The sequence below is a fragment of the Xiphophorus couchianus genome, chromosome 4, assembly GCF_001444195.1.
Source record: "Xiphophorus couchianus chromosome 4, X_couchianus-1.0, whole genome shotgun sequence".
Taxonomy (NCBI): domain Eukaryota; kingdom Metazoa; phylum Chordata; class Actinopteri; order Cyprinodontiformes; family Poeciliidae; genus Xiphophorus; species Xiphophorus couchianus.
Window position 1 is genome coordinate 25,178,716 of NC_040231.1, and position 24,661 is coordinate 25,203,376.

Consider the following 24,661-nt stretch of genomic DNA (forward strand, 5'->3'; position numbering starts at 1 on the left):
TCTGGAGCCACGCAACAAGGGTTATATTGATTGTTGGGGATTGCCAGTTGGCCCCCAATTGATCGCCCAATTGATTGGCTTGGATAGGCATTCCTGGGTGAGTCGGGGAGGGAGTCGGCGTGCGCTGTGTGTTTTGTCTTAGTGGAAGTAGCTGTCATGCTGCTGTGTGACACACTGATAATGACCTGCCAGACTGGCTGTGCGGCCTTTGCCGATCCCCCTGGGTGTGTGACGCGCACGTCCGATGTCAATCACTCCCTCTCTGTCACACACAGCGCAGAGACAGAGACTCCAATCCTGAGTCACATCAGCGGTCTGCTCCTGCTAAATACACTTGACAGGGATGCTGTAATAAATACACACAACAGAATACACCTCATCTTCCAATGTGGTTACTTCATTCACCCCAGTTCTCTGAGAAGGACTGGCTTTCTCATTGATTTAGTCAAATTTGGCTTTTTTGTCACATGTAATTTTTTTAAGAACATCACAACAAAACAAACCTGGATAAAAACAAAAAGGCTGGATATAATTATCAATGAGTTTTTAAGGGTCACGCTGACACTATTTAAACAACTCACATAGTCTTCGAGGAATGTTGGACTACTTTGTTTTAACTGTGGACTGTATTTTGTTAGCTTTTCTATTTTATCGATAGCCTTTCTTACTGTTTTTTTTGTTGTTTGACTCACTCATAGGAAGACTTGCTGGTTTGCTTTGAATCTTTGTCCTTCTGCATAACTAAAATGAGGTTGAATTTGGAGGTCTTCTCTTAAATTTTTTTTTTCATTTCTACAACACAAAGACAAATGAAAAGGAGCACATAAAATGAACATCTAATTTTTAAAGATAAGTTTGTCAAGCATGTTCTTTTTAATCATGTTCTGAACTGAATGCTGAAAACATTTATCCTTATTTTATCTGGAAATTGAAGTTATGGAAAGGTAAAACTTACATTGCTGGCACGGTGAGTTACGCAAAGAGGTTTAGACTTTTTAAATTTACTTCGGCAATAAAACCCTACTTTTTTTTTTTAGTTTGTTTGCTTGTTTAATTATTTTTGGAAGTCTTTAAAAATGTTGCTCTGATATGTTTTGTCAGACGATTGCTAAACCGTGTTTGGTCCTTTGAACCCTTTTTTTTTTTTATTTATTTATTTTTTTTTTATTAAGTCCCTTTCTTATTGTGGAATAAAGCAACAAATTCAACTGAAGGAAATGAGACCAGCAGGGCTTTAGATGTTCTGCATTCTCCCTGGATGTCATCGAAGTACTCTTGGAGTAATTTTGGTGGAACAGGTACACATAGGGAGAGTTAACTCTGTTCAATGTTTTCTCCATCTGTGGGTAATAGTTCTTAGGAGTTCAATAGCGTTAGTAAAGGCTCAGTAACCCTTCCCAGATTGACAGATAGCTTTTCTTCTCATCTGTTCTCGAATATTTTTAGAGTGAGGCTTGATGTGTTGCTTTTGAGATATTTTAGCCTATTTCATGTTGTTATGAAATGTATTTAAATTATATGTCGATTCTGCAGGTCAGATAGAAATCGGGATGTGGATTGTAACGTGCAAGTCGGCTTTCTAAAAAGGAGCTAATCACGGTGAACAAGACGGACGATTATTTTTTCAGATCTTTAAATTGCTTTTTTTTTCTAAAAAAATAGGTTAAGACATTTGAAAACTGCTTTATATTGCATTCTAGGATATCTTTGGTGTATTATCTTTTTCAAAACATTCAAATGTAAAAGAAAATAAAAAAAAAAGCCAAGACAAAAAAAAAAATCTCTGACGCAAATACTTTATCAGAGCACTGCATATGATGCAAATAGCTAAAATTAAGGTGAAAAAGAAAGAGTGATGCACCCCACAGTATACACGTAAACACACACACACACACACACACACACACACCCACACGCACACTCTGAGGTGCTCCCAGGAGGGCAATTAGGATGCAGGGCAGGTCTGGATGTGGGAGAGGAAGCAAAGTGGTGGTAAGACATCAAATAAAATGTCATCTCTTATTGTGTCAGTGAAGTAATTCCCTTTTAAAGGCATGACCTCTCACCCTAGAAGAGCTCGGCCAATTGCACAGCTCAACCACAAGGTGATAACAAATGACTTGAAAGTGCAAAATGGGGAGGCAGGGATGAGGGCTGGGGTTAGGCTCAATGAACCAGTTAGGCCAGGAAGAGGATGTGTCCAAATCAATTCAAGATCGTTCACTGTTTAAACTGTGAACCCAACATTCAGCTTTGACCTAATTTAATTTATTTTACTAATTGGTTATGGGGGTTTCAATAATTCTTTCATTCTTTTATATATTTTTTCTGTTGCTTGGTTACATATTTTACCAAGAGTTGGTAATATATTATGGAAAGATTTCTTGAAAATCCTTATATCGACACTTTATCAAGATCATCATTACCATCATATGCGATTAAACATGACTTTTGCACAAAATAAATAAATAAATACAATTGTAGGTCGCTCATGCAGCGGATGGTGCACAGATTTGTGATTGTAATGAAAACTGTGGCGGTCTATATGTACATCAGGGTGTTTGACAGGCTCAGCTTTCGCTACAGCTGCTGTGGCACTGAGGCGCTCAACTTATGACCTGTAATTACATCGCCGCTTCCAAATCTCGCCAGAGATGTTTGGTTCCGGCTAAATCGGGATTTTTTATTTTTTTCCCTTCAGCGGGTCTGATACCCTCAGATTACATGTGAGACTTCAACTGCACTGGAAGTAGACAGTCTCACAGCAACATTTTGGCAACTAAAGCAAACCTTGACATATTTTTCAAGGCAAACAACAAAACCAGTTGAACCATTATTGTCATATTTAACAAAAGCTAAAAAGTTGAACAGAAAAAAAAAAAAAACATGTCTCAGCGGTTGCCTTGTAAATCTTATATTCCTTTTAATTTGCAGAGGCTTCAATACTGGATGCGCAGCGTGGCCGACAACAATGCCCTATAATATTCTTTGGAAATGGTTTGCATTAATTTGCATACAAACTTGTAAAATAGAGAGGAGCAAAAGATCCATCCATCTACTGGGGCACATTTGAAGGTTGGGTACAGGTCGCATATGTTTGCCCTTCCAGCGTTCTGTCACATTGTGGTGCACCGAAGCTTCAGCTGCAGGATGGCAATTTTTAATGAAAAATTGGGGGCCGCCACGTTCAGGTAAGACCCCTGGAGGTTGTGTTTCTGGGGCATTGTTACATCCCACAATGAGGCGGAGGGGACATGTGCATGCACAAAAAAAAGAAGAAAAAGAATTTTTTTTAAAAACACACCCAGACACTCATGCATACACATTTTGAAGACAACAATCAAACCCAAAGCAGCGGCTGATAGAGACACTCATGTGTTTTCATGGAAAGGGGAAATTTTCTGACGTACCCTTGATCATTTCAAAGGCTCTTTAACAAACACGAGAAATTAAATGTCTCAAAGCCTGTATTAAGTGCTCGATTAAACAGCTGAGGTTATTAAATTCTTAGAAAATGAAACATGGTGTTTGACAAAAACAACCTACCTTTCACTTGTTGAAAGAATATAAAACAGATTTTTTTTTTCTTTGCAGTTCAAGGCCAGGTTTGCTAATTCTAGACTGAAATGCCTTAAAATGCAAACATTTTCCATTCTCTATTATATCAATCCTTTAGTATTTATCATCATTAATTTAATATGTACAGTATTTAAATAAATCACAAGAAAAATATCCTCACAGTTTATAACCAAGTCGTACATTTTAAGTTGATTCGTTTTTAAAAAGCTGAAAAATAACTTGTGCAATGCCACATAAACATTTATGAAGTGCAACTTTCATGTTATTTATGTTTCTGCAAGTTTCTCTATGGAGCACTTTTGAATTTGACCAAAAACAGCTGCGGGGGAATCATTAGTCAGTGTGCCAATGGAAATGTTTGCTCAGCGTTTCAAAAACTATTCTCTGCCACACACACATCCCGCAAACTCCAAAAACTGTATAATATTGTCTCGTCTGGACGTTTCTGTTGTCTGTTGGGCATTTTGATAAAACTGAAATCTGCAGTCCTGCCTTCTTACTTGTGGTTTGTTATCAAGTTGGACAGAAACACCTGAGCTTTATCAAGAATATTGATACATTTTCACAAAGACCTGCATTTTATTTCAGAGTAAAAGAGTAGAAGGGGGGAAATCATCTGCAGGCCACATTTTTTCAGATTTTGTTTTCTTAATTCATGTATCCTCTTTCTTTCACACTGCTTTTGTTGCTCAGTAATAAAAAAAAATGTTTCAAGAAAACACACTGCAGCTTCTGGTTGTAACGTGACAAACTGGACCTTGAAAGCACATTTCTCCTTTCATACTTTTGAGGTTCTTCATTCCAAGAATGTTAGTATTTTACTTTTTCGTCTGGAGAAAAGGAGAAGATTGAGTTTGCAAAGTTTTATTGTTACCTGTCATTTTACCCTTGAATTTTTCAAGCAAATCTACTCTGATATAAACTTCCCGGAGTACAAAATAAATAAAGAAAATCACATAAAAACAGGAAAACGTGCAACACTTCATGCCAACGGTAACACACTGGATCCTTCAGATGCTGCATGCAGAATTATTCTAGGAACCTCCGCAGTAATTTATAGCCGGCATTGACCGTTTCGAGCTGAAGGTCAGACAGCGAGCAGAAGGTTAAAAATTTTAAAGCCCAAGCGATCTCGTCTGACAGGCGGAACCAACACACACCTGCAGCACAACTTTCCACTGACTCACTGCAGTATCAGGTAGGTAGTTTGTCATGAATTAAAAAACAAGCACAGATAGGTCATAATGGCCTACTTCACCAGCCACAACCTGCTAAGTGTGACCCATGACACATTTGCAATTTTAGAAATTCACACCAGAATATCTTTATGGGGTTTATTTTTTCTTTATTCCCAGGAGAACTCACGTTCAATGCACGGGATATATCTGCCGTATCAGCCTATGATAAAACACGACTAATCAGAAAATTAAAGCACAAAACACTTCAACGACGAGTCCTACTTCTTGTCTACTTTCACTGTTTGCTTTGTTGTATTGCCGTACATATGTCATGTAAAGGCCGACCATAATGAGATCTTTCTCACAGCAAAGGTCAGAGGCATCGCTTACAGCAAGAGGTGGACCCCAACACACACCAACACACAGTCACCAAGTCATTTACCTCATCTTCTATCAATTATTGACATGTTGCTCCCAGCTGAAAAGCCAGCCAGACTTTCCGTTGATCTGTTTGATGAATATTTCAGCTGACAAACAGGCCACCTGAAATACTGCACCAGAGCAATGTGTGGTTGAAGAGAGGTCATGCATCTTGGCCACAGTCACACACATATATGGATGTGTCACAGTGTTAGTGTTGTGCAGTTTGGAGTGTTTTAGTTACTTTTAGTTTACAGTGCTTTCATTCTTAGCTGTCTGTCTTTTTTTTTTTTTTTGTTTTGTTTTCTTTGCTTTCCCAGTGTTGTAGTTTCCGTCAAAGTTTATGCATTTGTTCATGCATATTTTAGATAACTTACTTTGACTTGACCAATGTGCTTCTCGCTCTTTGTGAGCCACATTGGTCAGTGAGCAGGTCATATGAAATATTGATTCATGATGGCTTAGAAACAGAGAAGAGTCTGAATGACCAAAAGTGACTTTTCTGGAATGAGATCTGAGGTCCATATTTCTGAAAACCACAAATATTTTTGCATGCTCAGGAAGTTGAATACTGATCATGAACCTTAAAGGAATAATTCAGTCTTGCTAGAAATGTATGTGGAGTACCTCTTACTAGTCAATATATTACATGCAGTGCTAGTCAGAACCTTGTCATTTTGGGAGTCAAATGGAATTTTTCCATTATAGTGTTGAGGGCTGTGGTTAGTTGTGGTCCTTAGTTGTGGTTACTAAGGAGAAATGAAATAGAAATGTTATAGGTATTTATTTATTTATTTTATTATTATTTACATAATTTAATTAGTTTTGTGTCTTTTCAATAATATTTTTAATTTAATCATATCTGAAGCCAGGCCCGGAGGCATTGGCGGGCATTGGGGGGAATTGCCTGCCCACAGAGTCAGCCGTGCCCCCCCCCCCTTGGACTGGAAGCTGTTTGATGTTTTTACCTATAAGTGGCCAACTCTCTGTTATTCCTATATCGATTTGACACAGTAGGGGCTTCCGCACTTCCCATATCTGTGCCTTCTGTCACTTTTTTTTAGCAGTTAAACTGTTTAATCCGTTGTTAACACGTCGTAACCTGCTTTTCCGAGCCGCCTTTAAACGCAACATGAGCGCTAAGACGCTCGCGCTGGGTTTACACCTGTGCGGCAGCGAAGGAGACCAGCTGCTGCTGCGCAGAGATACTCAGGTGTGTTAGCACATTAGTCATGCCAGCAAACCAGCAAAACACAAAGAACTTGGCTCAGTTTTTCCCCCAAACTGGGTGAGTTCATTACTGAGTTCAGTAATGCTATTAGATGCAGGTAATGTTAGCTAAAAGATAACTACCTAATACCAGTACAGCACCTTAAGCTTGTTAACAAGTAGCCTATAGGCTACTGATGTTATCTGTTTAAAAGTGGGTAATACTTGTTACATTCACTTGAGTAACTTTTTTGGAAGGTACTTATAAGAGTAGTTTTACTGCACTGCACCTTTTTTTTTTACTTAAGTCATATTATTATTGCTACGTAGATTCATTTTGCCCTCCAATCCCCCAAAGAAATCAGCCCATGCATCCCCTGTTAAACTCGTCTGGAGCCGGGGCTAAAAAATATGGACTTGCATGTTAAGTGTGGATGCTAACAAAAATGTTAGGTGTTGCATTGTCATAGAGGAAAACAGTAATAATATTTACACAGTCCAATCTAAATGCCCTCTTTCTGCTTCTGTTCAGGTACGAGCACTGTAGCACAACTTCACCCTGCAGTAGGAAGGATATTAAGTATCAAGTGAATATAATTTTTTATATATGTCGTGATCGGTTGGACTTTGCTTTTAGTGTTGTATTCAGTTTGTTATGAGTGTACTCTTTGATATTTTGGAGCTGCCATCTTTAACCACTGTTCCTGTCCACAAACCTCCTTCTGGTAATGAGTTCAACCTGCTGCTTCTTCCAGACATCACCCTAACCAGCACATAAGGTCCCCCTTGAAAATGAGATCTAGATCTCAACGGGGTTTACCTGATTAAATAAAGGAATAATAAAAAAAATAAATAAATAAAAAAATAAAACCTCTCAATTTAGTCAGCCCTTTGCCAGATACATCAGTTTTATTCCACTTAATTTTTTTTTTAACAACTGGTCCACGTTATCTCCTGTGATTTTCGTAACCTAGGCTATTCTCTCCAGTGTTCATACTGTTCTCTGGTTGCTTGTTCCATTAATGTCCTGAATGTTTTGAGAGTTTCTTGCTTCGTTCCTCCATTTTTGCGAGCTCAAGCTTAAAGTGCGACTGATGGCCACAAATTATTTGCTCCTCTCTGTGACCAGGTCTACAACAACCACCAATGATGAGCCAATCCACCGCCAAGCAGTTTTTATCATCCTCTTCAACTACATCATAGCAAAAAACAACCATTTTTTTTCATCTGGAAACACACCAACAACAATTCATTCATTTTCTTTTCTTTATTTTGCGTTTACTAAAATGAGATGAAGTTTAAAGGTTTGTGTTTATGAGGATAATCTCCTTGATTTTCAAACAAATCAGAATCAAGCTTCAAGAAAAACTGAAAACCGGGTTTCCATGAAAACTGAACTCCATTCTGAAGAGAAATGTATTCCATGATTCATAGTTCAGAGCGTATTTGTGAAAACATACTATAAAATAAGAAGCATTTATGTCTTACATGTATTAAAGTCAGTTGACCACAACATGAGAACAAAACCAGTAGAGCTCAGGTTAACTGGTGAGATGTGTTATTTATGTCAAGCTTTGTTCAAAAGCAGCCTCAACGGAGGGGACACACCTCATAAATTTTCTATGGCCCCTATGAGCAGGTCAGGACGGCACCAATATTTCCTCTTTATTAGAAACAACACGGAGCCATAAAGGGCGTCTTTGAGGTGAATTTGAAACACTGGAAACGTCAAGGAAAGCATGCTGCTCAGAGACCTGAGAGTTAGTCACACAATCCATTTCTCGCAGGCCCGACTTGTCCGTGAATTGGAGCACTTCCTCATAACTCTTGGCGACTCGCAAACTCCCCGTGCTTCATCACAGGTCAACTTTTGAGATGAACTTTAAAGGAACGTATAACAAATGATCGCAGCAGCTCAGGCAATTCATATCTGGTGAAGTGCCATAACCCTCTACATATCCTGACCTCAATTTGGAGCCCGTGTTTTGAAGGCCCATCTGAGGTGGATGGTATCGATCTGAGCGCGGACTCTGGCAGCACCAATAAACAACCAGCTACAGGCTTCAAGGATGAGGAGACACATCTCTATTTCAGCTTGAGGGCTTGGATATCTGAGTTGGGACGTCACGTGGCCCCAGACAGATGGCGGGGACACAATTTTCTTACGTCGCTCGCATCAAATCCTGTGCTTTTGTTAAACCAGAGACATTTAAATGTTCCTGAGAGGCAAATGGGATCAAACGTTTTTACAGTGATGTGAGAAAGCTCAGAGTCATGAAAATATCTCAAAAAGCAACACTTAGTTGCTTCAAGAACATTTGAGAAACAAATCTTACAGAAAACATTTTCTCTGATTGAGATATGAAGTTAAATTTGGCAAGTTTGTATAGTTAAACTGTTTTACAACTAGGACTGAGTTAGAATCCATGTTATTAGGCTTGGACCTGCCTGCATTATTGGACTGAATAACTAAATAATATCTCTACATATAGATTACGTTGAAATGTCTTGAGATGACATTTGTAGTGAATTGATATATAAATAAACTAAAACAAATAGAATTGACATTCATCAGTATGGACAATGTTACAAAGCCATTTGTGTCTCCAGCAGACCAGACTAGGAGCTACAAAAACAGAAAACATGGAACAGTGGTGAACCTTTCCAAGACTGGTTTGTCCACCAAAACTACCCCAAGAGAGCATCAACAACTCATACAAGAGGAAGTAAAAGACCCCAAAACAACATCTTATGACCTGCAGACTTCACTTCCCTTAGCTTGGATCAGTTTTCATGATTCAACAATAATGAATAGACAGGTCAGAAACTGGGCATTAGTGATTTGGCTAAAATCACTAATGACTGAAAAGAACACATTTGAGGAAAAACTTCATCAAGACTTTTGGGAAAATGTTCAGTGTGTTGACGAGACAAAAAAGTGGAACTTTTTGGAAGTCTTGTGTCCTGTTACATCTGGTGTAAAACTAACAAATCATTTCAAAATAAGATTGTACTGTCAAGTACGATGGCAGTAGTGTCATGGTTTGGGGATGCTCTGCTGCTACCTGACCAGGAAAACTTGCCATAACCCGAAAAACCAAAAGTCCTGAAGAGAGATGTTCAGCCATCAGTCCATGACATTAAATTGATGTATACATGGGTTACTATGTGGCAGGACAGTGATCCAAACTACAAAGGTAAAGTCTCAAAAAACACAATTAAGATTTTGTATTAGCCTAGTCTGAACTTAAATCTAAGTCTCTTGTGTAAAAAAGAGCATAACAGAATTCTTCCATATCAATGTTATCATAATTTATAATATGGAGGTCTTATTTGCTCAAGTTATCTTTGTCAGATAGCTACTGAAATTACTTTGATGATCTGGTTCAGCATTACAAAAAACCAAACAGAAACAATCTGCTGGGGCAAATGATTTTTCTTGGTACTTGAATAATTACAGATGATGTGAAGGGGAATATCATAATTAAATCTATTAGGTTGGACTTAATATGTGATGCGATGATCGATTCTTAATGAGCAGACAAATAGCATTTCAAGATCTTTTATAGTAGCGCTACAGTAAAAGAAGACAGCAGTTCACTCATCAATAAACACAACAAGCCTACCAATACATTTGAGCAGACCAATGAAACAATAATAATCTGCAGGAGAAGGGGGGCAGGAAGTAAGAAGCAGCTAACACACACACTACATGGCCATAAACAAAACATAACATAAAGAGGCAGCCTTGCCAGACAGCTTTATTTCTGTCTTGTTTACTTGCATTTCCCTCTTTGCTGAGAAAGTTAAATAAGTGTGCCTCATATATTTAGAGTCAAACTGAACTCACTTTGTGCTAAGCAGCTTGTCAATAGCAAGGGGCGGAAAAGCATGCAGCAAAAGAGGAGCTCTGATAAAATGGCTCTTAATTACCAGACAGCGAATGCTGGCCTTCCTTTTCCACTTTCCCCTCCGAGCTAAGTCAGGAGTTTGATTTCTGATAATGTGGATTGCTGACTGCGCTTCATACTGGCTGGCCCCTAAAGCAGAAGGACCTAACGTCAAGCCCTGGGAGAGTATGTTTGACAAAGTGCCATATAGATCCTGTGCTTTTCATCAGAGGGCACTGCTGGTGGAGGCATTAATCAGAATGCTTGATGGCCCTGCCTTGTTTCCCCTTTACTCTCCCGTAACAATTAGGCAAAGTAATAATTTCAGGCGTTACATGGAAATCAATGGGTCTTTAGCCCAGCTGTTGGTGCAGGTATAAGTGATGAGATTAGTTCAGAAAGAGTCAATAGACCCGTAACGTTTGTGTGTCTGTTTGAGTCTGTGGTAAGTAGACAGAAACCGTTTACACCATAGTTAATTTGGATGGTTTCCTTTCAGCTTTCTTGAGATGAAAACATTTGGTTGAAAAGTTCATCCCCAGGCCAATCAGGGGTGGGAAAGGTTGCTTTGTAACCTACTTGAAACCCAACCTACCACGGTGCCTGACAGAGCACACAAGCCCCAGGGATACGATTTCAAGTGGCACATTTCTGCCAGATCGGAGGAATAGGGAGAAAGAGCAGGCTTTAACAAGTTCTTATCATTACACATAACCCAGGTCAACAGAGTCAGGTATCAGATCTGGGATCAGTGTGCTGTAAATTAACACAAGATGAGACTTCCCTTTGTCCAAAGATCGATGCCTTGTTGTTAGAAGTGCAATCAAAGCTGCACGGAGCCGCTGCTCCTCAATCATAAGGCCGTAATCAACAACAGTTTTAAGTGCTCCTTTGTTTTACTTTCAATTAAGCTCTAACGACTGATGCCAAGTGGAAACCTTTAAATACAAATGCTGTGTTAATGATGTGAAAAAGGAGCAAAAATTGGTGCAGTTTTCAACTGCAGTTACCATGGCAGTGTGGATCAAATTTTTACAAAAAAATAAATAAATCTTGATTTGCTTGTTGAATTTATTAAAAATATTTGTTCTCCTCTAGGATCAAAAGATAAATCAGCTGCATAAACAGGGATATTTAGGCAACACAAACATCTTTAGAGCTGTCATTTATTTATGATAACAGTTTTTATCTCGTTACTATAGTGACCAAAACGTTTCATCCTTCTTTATCCATTTAGATTGTCCAGTTTATCTAACAAGTATGCTTTTTGGACAGAAGATGGACAACCCCTAGAGAAATTAGAGATACGCCATGCAGTGGATAATGGCACTGAATTAAAATATACTACTGTATAATTAACCGAACCATTGACTCAAGAGACGGGAGTAATGCAAGCTGTCATTAAAAACTAAAGAAGGAAGAAGTAGAAGAAGAGTAACTTTGCGCCAGGTGAGTCACAAGCAAATGCAAAAGGAACACTAGAAAGTCAGAAAATTCAACACGGATTATCATGCAAAGCCGTTTAAAACTGCTGCGCTACAGTGAGTTCCTTACTCAGGTGAAATGTGTAACTTCAGAAATTATTAATTTCAAAACTCCTAAACCGAGATGAAATGTAATATATTTATTCCCAAATAGCTAATTTATTTTTAAGAATAAAAAGGTTAATTATCTAAAATATTTTTTAAATGATCTTAAACCGAACATAACATTTGAGCTATGTTATTCATTTGAAAAATCTTAGAGAACTTCAGAAAGTTTAGATGTTCCAAATGCGTCTCTTATTTTGAAATTCCCTGAGCGGATGTTGATTCGGAAACGCTGTACGTGCTGTTTCCTTAAAATTAGCTGCCTAGCAAAACATATCCTGTGTTCTTACATAAAAGTTTACTTCGGAGCTCAAAAGAAAAACACATTTAGTTTCCAGTCTGAGGGTTTCCAGGTGATATGTCGCGACATTTGTGAATCAGCTCCGTCTTTTACATTTTCACGCCACTTTAATTGGGGAGAAGCATTGCAGGAAATTAGCTCGCTAGCTTCCTGACAACCGAGGAGGATTATGAGGTTCATGCTTCCGTTTTTATGCTCATTTTAAATCATCCTGTGGAAATGGACACCGAGCCGATAGTAATCCGTATAAAGACACCTTTAGGGGACATGGACTCGTCTGTGGACTATCCATCTGTGTTGAACTTCAACGACTTGCTGGTGAGTCAGTCTAGCTAATAGAAAACACAGTTTTTCTACATTTATGTCATTTGAATCCAGACAGAAACACCTATATCTGTTCTATATGAGCGTATCGAGCTCTTATACATGTATTTTTCTCTAAACTTGTAAAATCTCAGGAGGTGTCATTATTATAATAAATCGCTGTTATTCTAGTTAAAATCCTTGTAATTCACTCTGCCAAACATTTTAGGTCGCAATCAGAGACGTGATGCCTGAAGCCACTGTCACGGCGTTTGAATGTAAGTTCCTGTTTCTATTTGTAGTATTAGACCAACACTGTTGGTCTAATACACAGCACTAAAACAACCACAGCACTAAAACATTCCTCCCTGGAAACAGCCTGTGTAGATAACTATTATAAAATTCGAGTTTATTTAGTAGCTCAGATTTCTATATTTCTGCCTTTGCATGATGCTAACTGTCTGTCACTAAATGAGATTCATATCAGACTGTTTGTGAAGAGGTTAGGAGAAACCACATGCCATTGAAGTCTATTGTCTTACTGTATCAAACTGGATGAATATTACTGTCCCATTGCTATTTTGTTTTATAATGGTTTTGCATCGGTATCAATGCTTACATACATTAACAGTGTTGGTATGTTGACAGAGTCTCACTGAGTGACAGAACAACACCAGAATAAATCAACAAAAGAGTCCAGCTAATTTGTACTTTTACTGTGTGCATAATTATTTAGCAAGTTGCACTTTTGAGGGTTGCTTTTATTGTTGAACAATGGCAGTTCTCTGTATCCAAAGCATTAATAAACTTCGAATTTGTATATTTAAATAAGGAACAGTGTGGTGTGTTACTGTAGAAGAACATTTAGTAACACTAGTAGTGTGCAGAATTATAATGTAACTTAATGAAAAGCATAAATTTTGATTTCATCCCGAGGATAAAAACATGAACTCAGTACTCAGAATTTGATCAATACATGCATTGTTACAACATATGCATGTATTAGCTGTAAATATTATGTGTGAGTTTATAAGAGTTTGATTAGTTTGCATGCACATTCAAATCTGTAAATACATTTAAAAAAAGCAGAATGTTGCCCAAAGTCAATATGATGAACACAAACAGGTGTACTGACAGTATGTCAAATGTTGATCTAAAACTTTCCTCAGACATTTATTAACTTGATAGAACAGCAGAAAGACGATGTGTCTAAGTTCAGGAAGTCCATTCAGCAGATCCCATAATGGTGCAGCAGTGCACCTACATCTGTTTCAACCCCGTAGCGTATTTATCTATTTATTTCTCTTCATGGTTCTGTAAAGAAAACACATTCATAATAATTAATTCAGTCTGACACATAAGATAAGATTTACTTTTTGATATTATCCTCTTTTTCCATTGATGTTTTAATCATTTGGACTATTTGACTGTCTTAACAAAACTGATTAAACCAACTTAACTATGACTAACCTTATCCTGATGATTGTTATCTTTTGTATTCATGTTACGTCAGTTCCTCAGGGAACATTATAAGCAGGCGGTAGTCATTGAATATAATCATCAGCTCTCAAAGTGTGTATGTGGAGGCTCAATTTTTATTATGCTTAATTTAACATACTTAGTCTTATAATCTATGACTCACCGTTCTGTTTGCGTTTCCCTTTTTTGTTTAGATGAAGATGAGGTGGGAGACAGAATTACTGTAAGAAGTGACGAAGAACTCAAAGCTATGCTGTCATATGTGAGTATATAAATGAAAATACATGAAAACAACACTTTATTAATTGTTGTTATATCTGTGCACCATGTACGTGAAATGTCAAACTATCCAATTCATGTTTGTCCTTATAGGTAAACGATCAGATTCAACTGACTTTAATAACTGTCCATGTCTAGTGTGCAAAGTGACATGTTTGTTAGAAAGTATTTTAAGGACAGATAAATAATCGATCATATTAATAAATGTAACTTTTTCCATAATATTTGAGTTAACATCTATGAGCTGGAAACTTGAAATAAATATAACACAACTAGAGCTCAAGTAGTTTGGTAAAACCGTCTTTAAAACCGAAGTTGTAGGCAGCAGAAATGCTCTCATACACAATAACACAGCTACCCTCTCAGAGATGCCGTCTAATTCAGTGTATTTTTCTATTCCACCATAGTTACTGATCATGCCACGGACAGTAAGAGTAATGGCATGTAATGAGTTTCTGTATGAGGTACACTGAAAGCTAAATGAACTGTCAATTTTTATTATTTATTATTCAGTAGTTAAAGTTTTGCCTCATTAAAGAGCAGCCCCCCTGGGCTGCAGAATTGTTCAAAATCTACTTTCATCTGTGGATGTCTTTTACCCCCCATCAGCTCACAATGATGCTGCTACTGCCACAGGCACAATTTACACTCCTTGTTTTTTTGGCCATTTTTATCACTTGTGGTTGCTTTTTAATCATTATGCAGCATAGGGTAGCAATGTGATTAGACAAGCAAGGAGGCAGATGCTAGTATGAGATGGAAAAAGTATTGACCTAAGCCACAATCATGTTTTACTTGGTGCTATCAGAGTGGTACTTCTGCCATTTTGTCCTATGTGTGGTGTGTCCTGTTTTATGTATTTTATCCACCATTCAAAACAGAGACTTAACATAATTTAAAAGCTGAGTATTCAAACAATCTGGACAATCAATCAGAAATGGTAGTAAACTGCACATTTTGATATAGAATACATATTGATTCCTGATTGACCAAAATTTCTCAACTAGTCAAATCAAATCAAATTTTATTTGTATAGCACATTTCAGCAGCAAGGCATTTCAAAGTGCTTTACATCATATCAAACACAGAAACACAATGCAACATAGAATCAACAATCAAAACACGACATTAAGTCAAGTTCCATCAATACATTTGTAATTGATCACATTTCAAATACAATTCTAAACAGGTGGGTTTTCAGTCTAGATTTAAAGGAAGTCAGTGTTTCAGCTGTTTTACAGTTTTCTGGAAGTTTGTTCCAAATTTGTGGTGCATAGATGCTGAAAGCTGCTTCTCCTTGTTTGGTTCTGGTTCTGGGGATGCAGAGCAGAACCAGAAGACCTGAGAGGTCTGGAAGGTTGATACAACAACAGGGATCTAACAGCAGATCTTAGTCATCTAATAGTGTACCTGATTTCTTCCAAATGGGCATAAATCACAAAACCCAGTATTATGAAAAATTAACTTTTTACAAACTACTTCTCAGTCTAACACTCGTTAAAAAAGGCTGTAGACAACATACTGGAGAAAAATTGCTGTGATGACGTGCTGAAGGCGGAGTCTTGGAAAGAGCAGGAGCTTCTTAAAGACACAGAATTCAATTTCAAAGTGTCAATTTAGGAAGTCAAGTCTCTCTGAAGTCATTTTTCATGTCTATGTATGCTTTGCTCCATATGTATATATATATATATACAGTACAGACCAAAAGTTTGGACACACTTTCTCATTGAATTCAATGAGAAAGTGTTTGGACACACAGGTGTGTCCAAACGTTTGGTCTGCACTGTATATATATATATATTTTTATTTTTTTTTACCCCTTCAGGGGGTCTTTTTTGTGGGCTCTAGTGTCCCTTATACGACAGTAGGCTGACAGGAAACTGGGAAGGAGAGGGGGGAAGACATGCGGCAAATATCGTCGGGTCTGGGAGTCGAACCCGCGACGGCCGCGTCGAGGACTCAAGGCCTCCAATATGGGTCGCGCTAACCACTACGCCACCACGGCACGCCCACATGTATATATTTTAAACATCATTGCAGTATGTTTCTCCATCCACATCCATAATCCATCCCAATATTGTATTCACAGGTTCCATATTTGAAGTCCTAGCAAAGCATGAGTATTTGCTCTACATTTATAAAATGTAGCCAAAAAGGGACTAAGAACTTTTGAGAGATTTGAGTCAGAAAGAATTTTGGCTTACAATGTAAACATGTAGGAACTCTGCATATATTTTCTTTCTCTTTTTATTTATTGGTGCCAATCATATTCCGAGCATTTTGTCATGCACTTAGTGCTTTATACAGATGTGACGTAGCTGAACATAATATACGACTCTGACCTCCAAGCTTTCTACCAAGCACAAATATTAAGTATTCATGCTGCACTTCTGTGCCCACACATTTAAAAACTCATTTGTTCATGAATTTTTGCCAAATGAGTCCAGGAGTTCTGTAATGGCTTTCCACTCATGGGACTGCCCGATGTACAAAAGCTGCTGATCACCTGGAAAATACCGAACACACTGGAATATAATTTAAACCACTCAAGTACATGTACTTTAAATGCATTTTTTTTTTTTCCGTTTGTGGTTGTTTGCTGTGGTTGCCACTTGGCCCTCCGCAGATATCCCAGTGGATTTTGACTTCAGTGTTATTAATTCCAGGTGAGCAGACAGCCATTATGTGAAATTAATAGGAATTACAGGAAACAGCATGTTGGGTCAGAGGTGGGGTAATTCATTTAGTCTGTCACTTTGTGAATGCAGGCGTGTCTGTCTGGATACTTCTGATTTTGGGGTGGGGAGAATATAATTACTTTTAAACATTTTCAAAATCAATTTTTCTTTCCCAAGATCTCTGCTTGCCAAAAAAAAATGACACTTCTGGTTGCTCAAATTAATGCTCAAATTCACAAGTTAATTAACGGGAGTGTGCAGAGGGCATCTGTTCTAAAAAGTCTTCCACTTCTTTGCAAACATTGATTGCTGCTGCATGCTCCTGTGAGACCGGCTCGACTTCCAGGCATCTCTAATCATTGTTCGACACCTTGAAAGACAGACGCCCCTGTTCAAAGTTAAAGACTGGCCTATGTCAGGTGCTAAAATAAAACATGTGACCTCCCGTTCCCCCCATCCACTCCTCATGCGGCTCCCCCTGGAGTTAGTGACTCTAATTCCATCGTTTTTACTCCCCTTTCCCCTTACTCTGCTAATGATGATGAGACCCACACTTCTCTCGTGTGTCCCTTAAGGCTTAGCGATACCGTTTGAGTTCGGACACTGTTTAGTTATTGGCCAACAATGGAGAGTGTCTTTTAATAACACACCTACTAAAGATTAGGTGGTAATTGCGGCTTTAATCAATAAGCCAGCTGAGCGGAAAATTAAAGGTACATGAAGCCCAATCTGCTCCCACAACCTCAACACACATTGCATTTTTTTTCCCTCTTTCTTCTTCTTCTTTTTTTTTTTGGTATTAGGCCGTATTGTTCAGATGTGGCCTAGTGAAAGTGCTGGAGGGTAAATGCAGAGGGCTAGGAGCGAGGAGGGGATCTGACAGTGATAAATAGGCCTTTTAATAACAGCTGTGCCACTTGGGTAGCCATTCTGATCCATTCCCATCCAAGCCGGTCCCATCGTCCTCCCTCCCTCCTTCACAATGAGAGAGCAGATTTACATATTGCTGTGGCGACTGCCTTATTCACACTGGATAGAAAATTAAACACAATGAACTCATGTAGGTTTCCTCTACATACAAACATTGCAATGTTTTTGGTATTTTTAGGCGTTTGGATAGAAATCCTGGAAAGGAAAACTCAAATGCACACACCCACACACACACACGTTTCCATGCGCAGAGGCTCACACTTTAACAGATGGTTTGTTTAACTGAAACATCAATTATTGCATTGCCTTGGCAAGCAGCTGAAAGGCTCCAGAGTGCGTCTGCTTGTGTTAGTCCTGTAGGATATGAGTGTTTGGTGAGCTGCTGACCTGGAGGAGAAAAGGGTTAATGCTACACTCCCTCAGAACAAGCCCACAGGGCATTGGACCTCATCGGCAACAGATTTCAGCACAGCATGCTCACTTTTATTTTATTTTATTTTTTTGAAGATGCTTTGGACTTATCCTAACCTAGCTAGAAAAACATCTCTTTTCCTCAAATTTTAACCTAACTATTCTAGAAGCATTCAAGGATGCTTAAATTGTCTTTTGTGCATTAATATTCAAGCCAGTATTATTCTTAAATATGTTATTTTTTTCTTCTTGATTTTAGTACTGCAACACAATGAATGAACAGCGCATGAATGGACAGATGCCAGACCCGCTACAGATTTTTCCAAGAGGTACAGAGTCTTAATTTACAATCACACTAGGTTAGAAAAAGGCCTCCAAGATATTTGGAAAACATGCCACAGGGATTTTGCTGTTTAACATCGAGGTGAGGGTAGAAGTTGCCATTGAGCCAAATTTTCCTCTTACTGTTTTGTCATCACAGTCTCTGTCCATGAGTTTTGCATCTGGTTTGCTAAAATCTTTAACAGATGTGGAAACAAAATAGGGCTTCACAATATTAGAAAATCTTGCGACGGGCATGATATTGATAAATATTGCAATTATTTTCCAGTTTTCTTCTTTCTTCTGTTTCTCATCTGTCTTTCCATCACTGTGTGACATTTAGCATTTTTGGGCGACGTTATTAGTGTCGGATGCGAGCATCTGCTCCAAGCTAAGGTGTTCAATATTGCGTTATTTATCCAGTTGCAAGTTCATAACACTTGTAATGTGTTTTTCAAGCCTTTATTTTTGTTAATCATGATGGATTTTCTGCTTGCAGTGAATGAAAACATGACTTTTAAGATTAAACATTTAATAGCTTAAAGAAGAGTGTGTTTTTTTTTATTTTTATACATTTTATTTTAAGTTTTCAAAGTTTAGAACATACAAATAAACAAACAAACAAACAGAGCCCAGATGCACAGGTCAAAGCATAAAACATTACAGTTGACATATGGTGTACACACATAACAAATGTATACATAGTCACATACAAGAGGATACATACACACACTAGGGGGCGACCGAGGGGAGAGTCCATGGAAGAGTTTGTTCAGCTTAATCTGGTCTTTGAAAAGTGTTGCTGGAAGGGATTCCAGTAAAAAGAAGAGTGTGTTTAATACCTCATTAAAGATTCTTATTATTGGAATGTATATTCTAATTTACTGACATGTGCTTGTAAATTGTTGGAATATAAAATGTAAAAGCTGAAGGTATATTTATATAGTTACCCACCAAGCTTTTTATTAAAGCAAACATTGATATTGTCATCGCAGCTGCGATTCAGCTGCATTTTGCAGCTCAAATTAGTAGTGCAGAAAGTTACAACAGATCAAAAATAGAGTAGCACCATTCCAGGGACTCATGACATTGTGAAATATTGAAGTGGTTGTGATTAACATACATTTTACTTTTTTACTTTCTGTTTTCCACCCTCATAATGTCCCCTGCTCTCTCCCTGAAATTTCTGATGTTGGATTTTTATCAGTTGTGGACAAAAAAGGAGGGGAAAGGTCCATCTAAATGGCCCGAATATTGCAGAAAAGATGGTTTTTAATGTCTAGCACGTAAAATTGTACAGCTTACCCAATAATGCATTAAACCGGTGATTGCGATATCGCAGTCAGTGACGATTGTGATTCAGTATATTGTGCAGCTCGAATTGAAAACAACATCATTACTGTGGTATGCAGTGTGGAATATTAATGTTGGAAAGGACTGCGCAAAGTGTAATATTTTTTGGTTAGTACTAATGCTATTGTGAATTCACACTTTATTGAATAATACTATATTGAGTCTTTTGGATGGAGTGTGATTGCATTTGATGTTCACTCCAGATGAAGGATAGCGGCCAAAGTACTAGAGATCATAGAATGAGTTTTTTAAGTTTGCTAAACTGATGTTAGATCAGCTGGTCTTTGGTTCCTCTGCTGCATGCAGCCAAGTCTAGCTCCAATAGACTAGTGCCTTCTCAGTGGGTCAGACTAAAGAACCGCTTTGATCAGGAACTGGAGGCTGATCCATTGTGATCAACAGCCAATCAAAATGGGAGGTCCATATTTAAAACTACAGCTACATGTGTATGCCCAATTTGTGACAGAAGAAACACAGTAAAACCACGTCATGTCAACATCTCTTCAGAGTCCAATTAACACTTAAATACCATGAACTCTCTTATTTTTATATCAACAGTTTAAGTTGATATAAAAACTTAGAGTTGATCAAGTTGCTTTTGAGGTTTTGTGGTGAATCCATGAACTGCATTTCCAGCTTAGTTATTAGCTAACTTACTAATTAGTTCTCAGTTAGTCTTTTTATATTGCCCCACAGAAGAAATAGACCCTACTTGAAAAACTGTGTGTTACACCCGCTTGGAGCTGGATTGATACCGATTGCATCAGATATCAGAAGATCAGGGATCATACAGCTTTTCTGAACACTGGGTGTTGCTGGAAACCGATTTAAAAAGGAAGATGTTGATATGAGGCCATCTGTCTGCAGGGATTCTGAGATGGATTATGAGATATGTGTAGTTAAACTCTCTTGTTCTTCTTTGCGTGTAGAAATTCACAATGCAAAAGCTGAAGGATCAAGCAATTACTGAAAAACAACAACCATAGTGATAGATAAGAAAGATGCTGATTTACTTTCACCAATATATCAACATAATAATCACTTTTTTAGTGAGAAATGATCACATTTTCTCCTCAACACATTATCTAGCTCTGTATTTGCTTTTATCTCCAGCATTGTGTAGCTTCTTCTCTCAGTGGTTTTAACACACTTGCTTGCTTCCCCAGTACTTACTTTTTCAACACCACGTTAGTTCAAAGTCATACAAGATCGCTGGCCTCAAGGGCGGAGTGATAAAACATTCTTTGTGTCTCTTTTACTCTGCGAGAGTTGGTTTCTCCTTTATGTCCCCGCTCCCACTCTATGATTGTTTTTTTTCCTTCTTTTTCTTCTTTACCAGCTCTCTCAAGAGTCCAATATCTCAGTCACTCTCATTCTCAGACCAACCCTCGTGTCATTTCATCACCTTATTCTTTTTTTTAAATTATTTATAAAGAACTGATTCCTTTTCAACACATTTGTAAATGGTCCAGTGATGTGTTCTACAATCTAACCAATTACTGTTTCAGCCGGCAAGACTCCAGGGATCCGGAACATACATGGCCTGAAGGTACCCATCTCAATAATTGTTTCGGCTGCCTTACACGGGGAGCGTGGGGGATGGGGAGGGCGGGAAGTTGAGTCAAATGGATTGGTAATGCTGTGTTCCACTTATTGAAATGTCAATTGAAGTCAAGGCTCTCCTTTTCTTTCAGTCATTCTCCTTTTTCCATGTTTATGTGTGGAGATACGCGGCTCCGTCTGTCAGAGGGCTCGACTTTCTCCTTCTGAGTCGCTCTGGATTCTCGGGAAAGTCGTTTAGCATAACGGCGTTCCTGAGAAATCCTGATTCCCCTCCAGAGTATCGTGATCCGTAAGATAGGAGGAATATCAGCGTTGGTTAGAGCAAAATCAGGCAATAAGAAGATGTCATTGTTCAACCGTGAAATTGTCATTACAAGCCCCCAAATGGCCTTTCCCCAGACCTTCCCCTTTTATGTTCGGCATATGTTGCCATTGAAAGTCGCTGCTAATTATCATGGGTTAAATGACTTGACACCTCCTCCATCTCTCCCGATGATCCATATTACATCCATCTGCATTTCAATGACAAACTCAACCCCCACTAAAACACTGAGTGTTTTTATTTAACCCATCCTCAGAGGAGCTTTTGTAACACCCACTGAACTGTGTCAGTTTTTCCTTTTCCTATTTTTTTTTTTTACTTTAAGGTCAAGGGTCTGTTTTGAGAAGATGTCGTTCTCCAGAAACCTTTAGTCGTTTGGTAATGTTTTCCCTTTTTTTATAGCACAAAAGTATTTGGCTTAGAGGAACCTTGTGTGGCATTTAAATGAGGTTTTCCTGGGCACTAATTAAAGGGAGAATCCCCGAGCTTTTGTAAACCCAACACATTGGTCTTTTGACCTCAATTTAGGAGTTATTTTTAGTATTCCCTTTTCAGGGTCTTATCTCTTGATTTTTCCTTTTTAATATATTTCTGGGCTGATTATGAAGTGCTCTTAAATAAACAGATACAGTTGGATAGACGTAGAAAGGAGGGAATAAAGTCCCCAATGAGGCATAACATTTTAATGCCTTAACTTGCCGATTTATTTTAATCAGTTTTATTTTCTCTAGTGTAAAGCCACATTACTGTACATAGATTTTTCCCTTTCTTCACCTCTTTTCTTGCTTCTCTTCCTTATGAAAACACTGCACATTTATCGTTCATGAACATTTACGCCTGCGTTTCCATCTGTTTGTCTTTCGCTTCATGTATTAGTTTGTTTTTGTCACATTTGTGTTTGCTCACCTTCAGGTTAACACGAGACCCAACCCAGCCAACGACTGCACGCAGGTTGTCCCAGACTCCTTAGCCAACAACAGGTGAGTTTTTCTCACCATGAAGCTGATGTGACAGTGCATGGGTTAAGCTGCAGCTGCTTGGAGGATAGAAAAGTTGAGAAACATTTGGTTTCCTTTGTCCAGTTTGAAGAAGTCATCTGCGGAGTTGAAGACGATCTTGACAAATGGGCAGGTGAGTCGTCAAAAAATATATATACTCTATAATATAGTATTGGCAGCTAATTTTCAGACTATGACAACTGAAAACTTTCTACGCACCTATTTTTCATTCTCACATTTATAGTCAGGTATTAGTCTGCTTGTGAGGAAGAAAATTACGACCTCAGCCTCTCGGGTTTCTTCTGTAAACCAATGAACTAATGGATGTGTTGCCTAACGTGGTAAAAATATCATGGCAATTGTTTTTCATACAGTAAAGAAACAATTGCAGTTTGTTTCACAATCTGCATGAATAAAATAATATCTGGTGAACAAAAAACATAGTGGAGCCAAAGTGAAATAATGTTTAGAAACATAGTTTATTCAGTTTGAACAATTTTGTCAACATGTGTCGAAACACAGTTGGCATTATATAACTCTGCAAGCATGCTAAATCATTAAAGTGCACTGTAGCTGCTAAAATTTAAAAATGTATTTTAGAAAAATAAGCAGCTATGACACTTTTGTATCATGATTATTATTTACAAATTTATTTCAACTATCACAGCTAACTTTATTGTTACTATTAATGTTTGTAGTAGTAGTTGTAGTCTCTTTACTCATTTTCCTAAGTCCGTCGTCAGCACATGGCTTTTCCCTGGTTTTTCTGCCAATTCATCCACAAAACCAGAAACTATTTTATCTCAGCTGCTTAAAAGTTAATGTTTGAAGTTAAAGGAAAATAAGGAAAATGATCGTTTCTGAGTGGGAACATAGAGTAGATCTTTAGTGAATCGAATATCCTTTAAAGATGATCCCATAAGCTATCTGCTTTGACAGATCATCATCACGTTATGATCGCTTACAGTGTATTATCAATAGAGCCTCCCACCTCTACTCAGACAATTACTGCTGTTGAACACCATTCTTATACTCATTATATGCAATGAAGGAAGACAGAAGGTAATATAAAGAAATGCCACAATTAAGATACAAAATGCAAAAGTTTATTTCAAGCACAAAAGCAGCTATTCTTTAATGAAACAATTGAGCACAAGAGTGCATCATCAACATTATGTAAATAGTATCCTGCCTTGATAATGAGACCAACACCTCAGATTTTTATGTCCCAATTACGTTATAAAAAGGGATAAATGTTGTTTTGGCATCATTGAGTAGCAAAAAAAAACTAGTGTGTAACTTTAAAAATGAGTTGCTGAATATTGTTTTTTCCTGTTTCCTTTTTATGCCCTACAAAAGTTAGGGCTCTGGTCAATTTGCAAATATTTTTACGCATGTGTTGAATTACCTTTGGTGTGAATGCCAGAATTAATTTTTTGCAGTAAATTATCATGTTTTGGCTGATGGCTTGTTTATGTCTTAACAGTCTTTTTTTGTTTTGTCTTGTTTTTCGATCAATAAAGTCCAGGTATATTCAGCTTAGTTCTCCAGAAATCAGAATTGAAGCTTTAATGCTTGTTTTAGCACATTAGGGATTTTCTTTTGGATCCAGTTAAAAAATATATATTATTTTTTAAAAGAAAACCAAGAAAGGACAAATAATGTTTTTTTTTTTTTAATTCAGTTCAAATGAACTTAAATGATCAAAAGAGAAAAAGGCAGCTTTAAACTAACCATAAGTCACCGCCTTTCTCACCCAAACCCAATATCCTTTTATAAATTGGACAGCAAGTGTAGTATTGATCTCCTCCTGCTGCTCCTCTGTTTTCTCTCTGCGTGTCTCTGAACTTGGGCTGAC

General features: G+C 37.9%; 1 protein-coding gene across 1 annotated transcript in view; it reads left to right on the forward strand.

Annotated features, from left to right (window-relative positions):
- Positions 1 to 12,081: 12,081 nt before the first annotated feature.
- map2k5 (mitogen-activated protein kinase kinase 5) overlaps positions 12,082 to 24,661 on the forward strand; it is a 57,703-nt gene continuing 45,123 nt past the window's right edge. Inside the window, exons 1-7 of the mRNA XM_028015137.1 lie at positions 12,082 to 12,484; positions 12,699 to 12,747; positions 14,143 to 14,210; positions 18,506 to 18,575; positions 21,429 to 21,469; positions 22,718 to 22,785; positions 22,888 to 22,936. Coding sequence (XP_027870938.1) covers positions 12,359 to 12,484; positions 12,699 to 12,747; positions 14,143 to 14,210; positions 18,506 to 18,575; positions 21,429 to 21,469; positions 22,718 to 22,785; positions 22,888 to 22,936 — 471 coding nt within the window. The 5' untranslated portion in view covers positions 12,082 to 12,358. The remainder of the gene's footprint in view (positions 12,485 to 12,698; positions 12,748 to 14,142; positions 14,211 to 18,505; positions 18,576 to 21,428; positions 21,470 to 22,717; positions 22,786 to 22,887; positions 22,937 to 24,661) is intronic.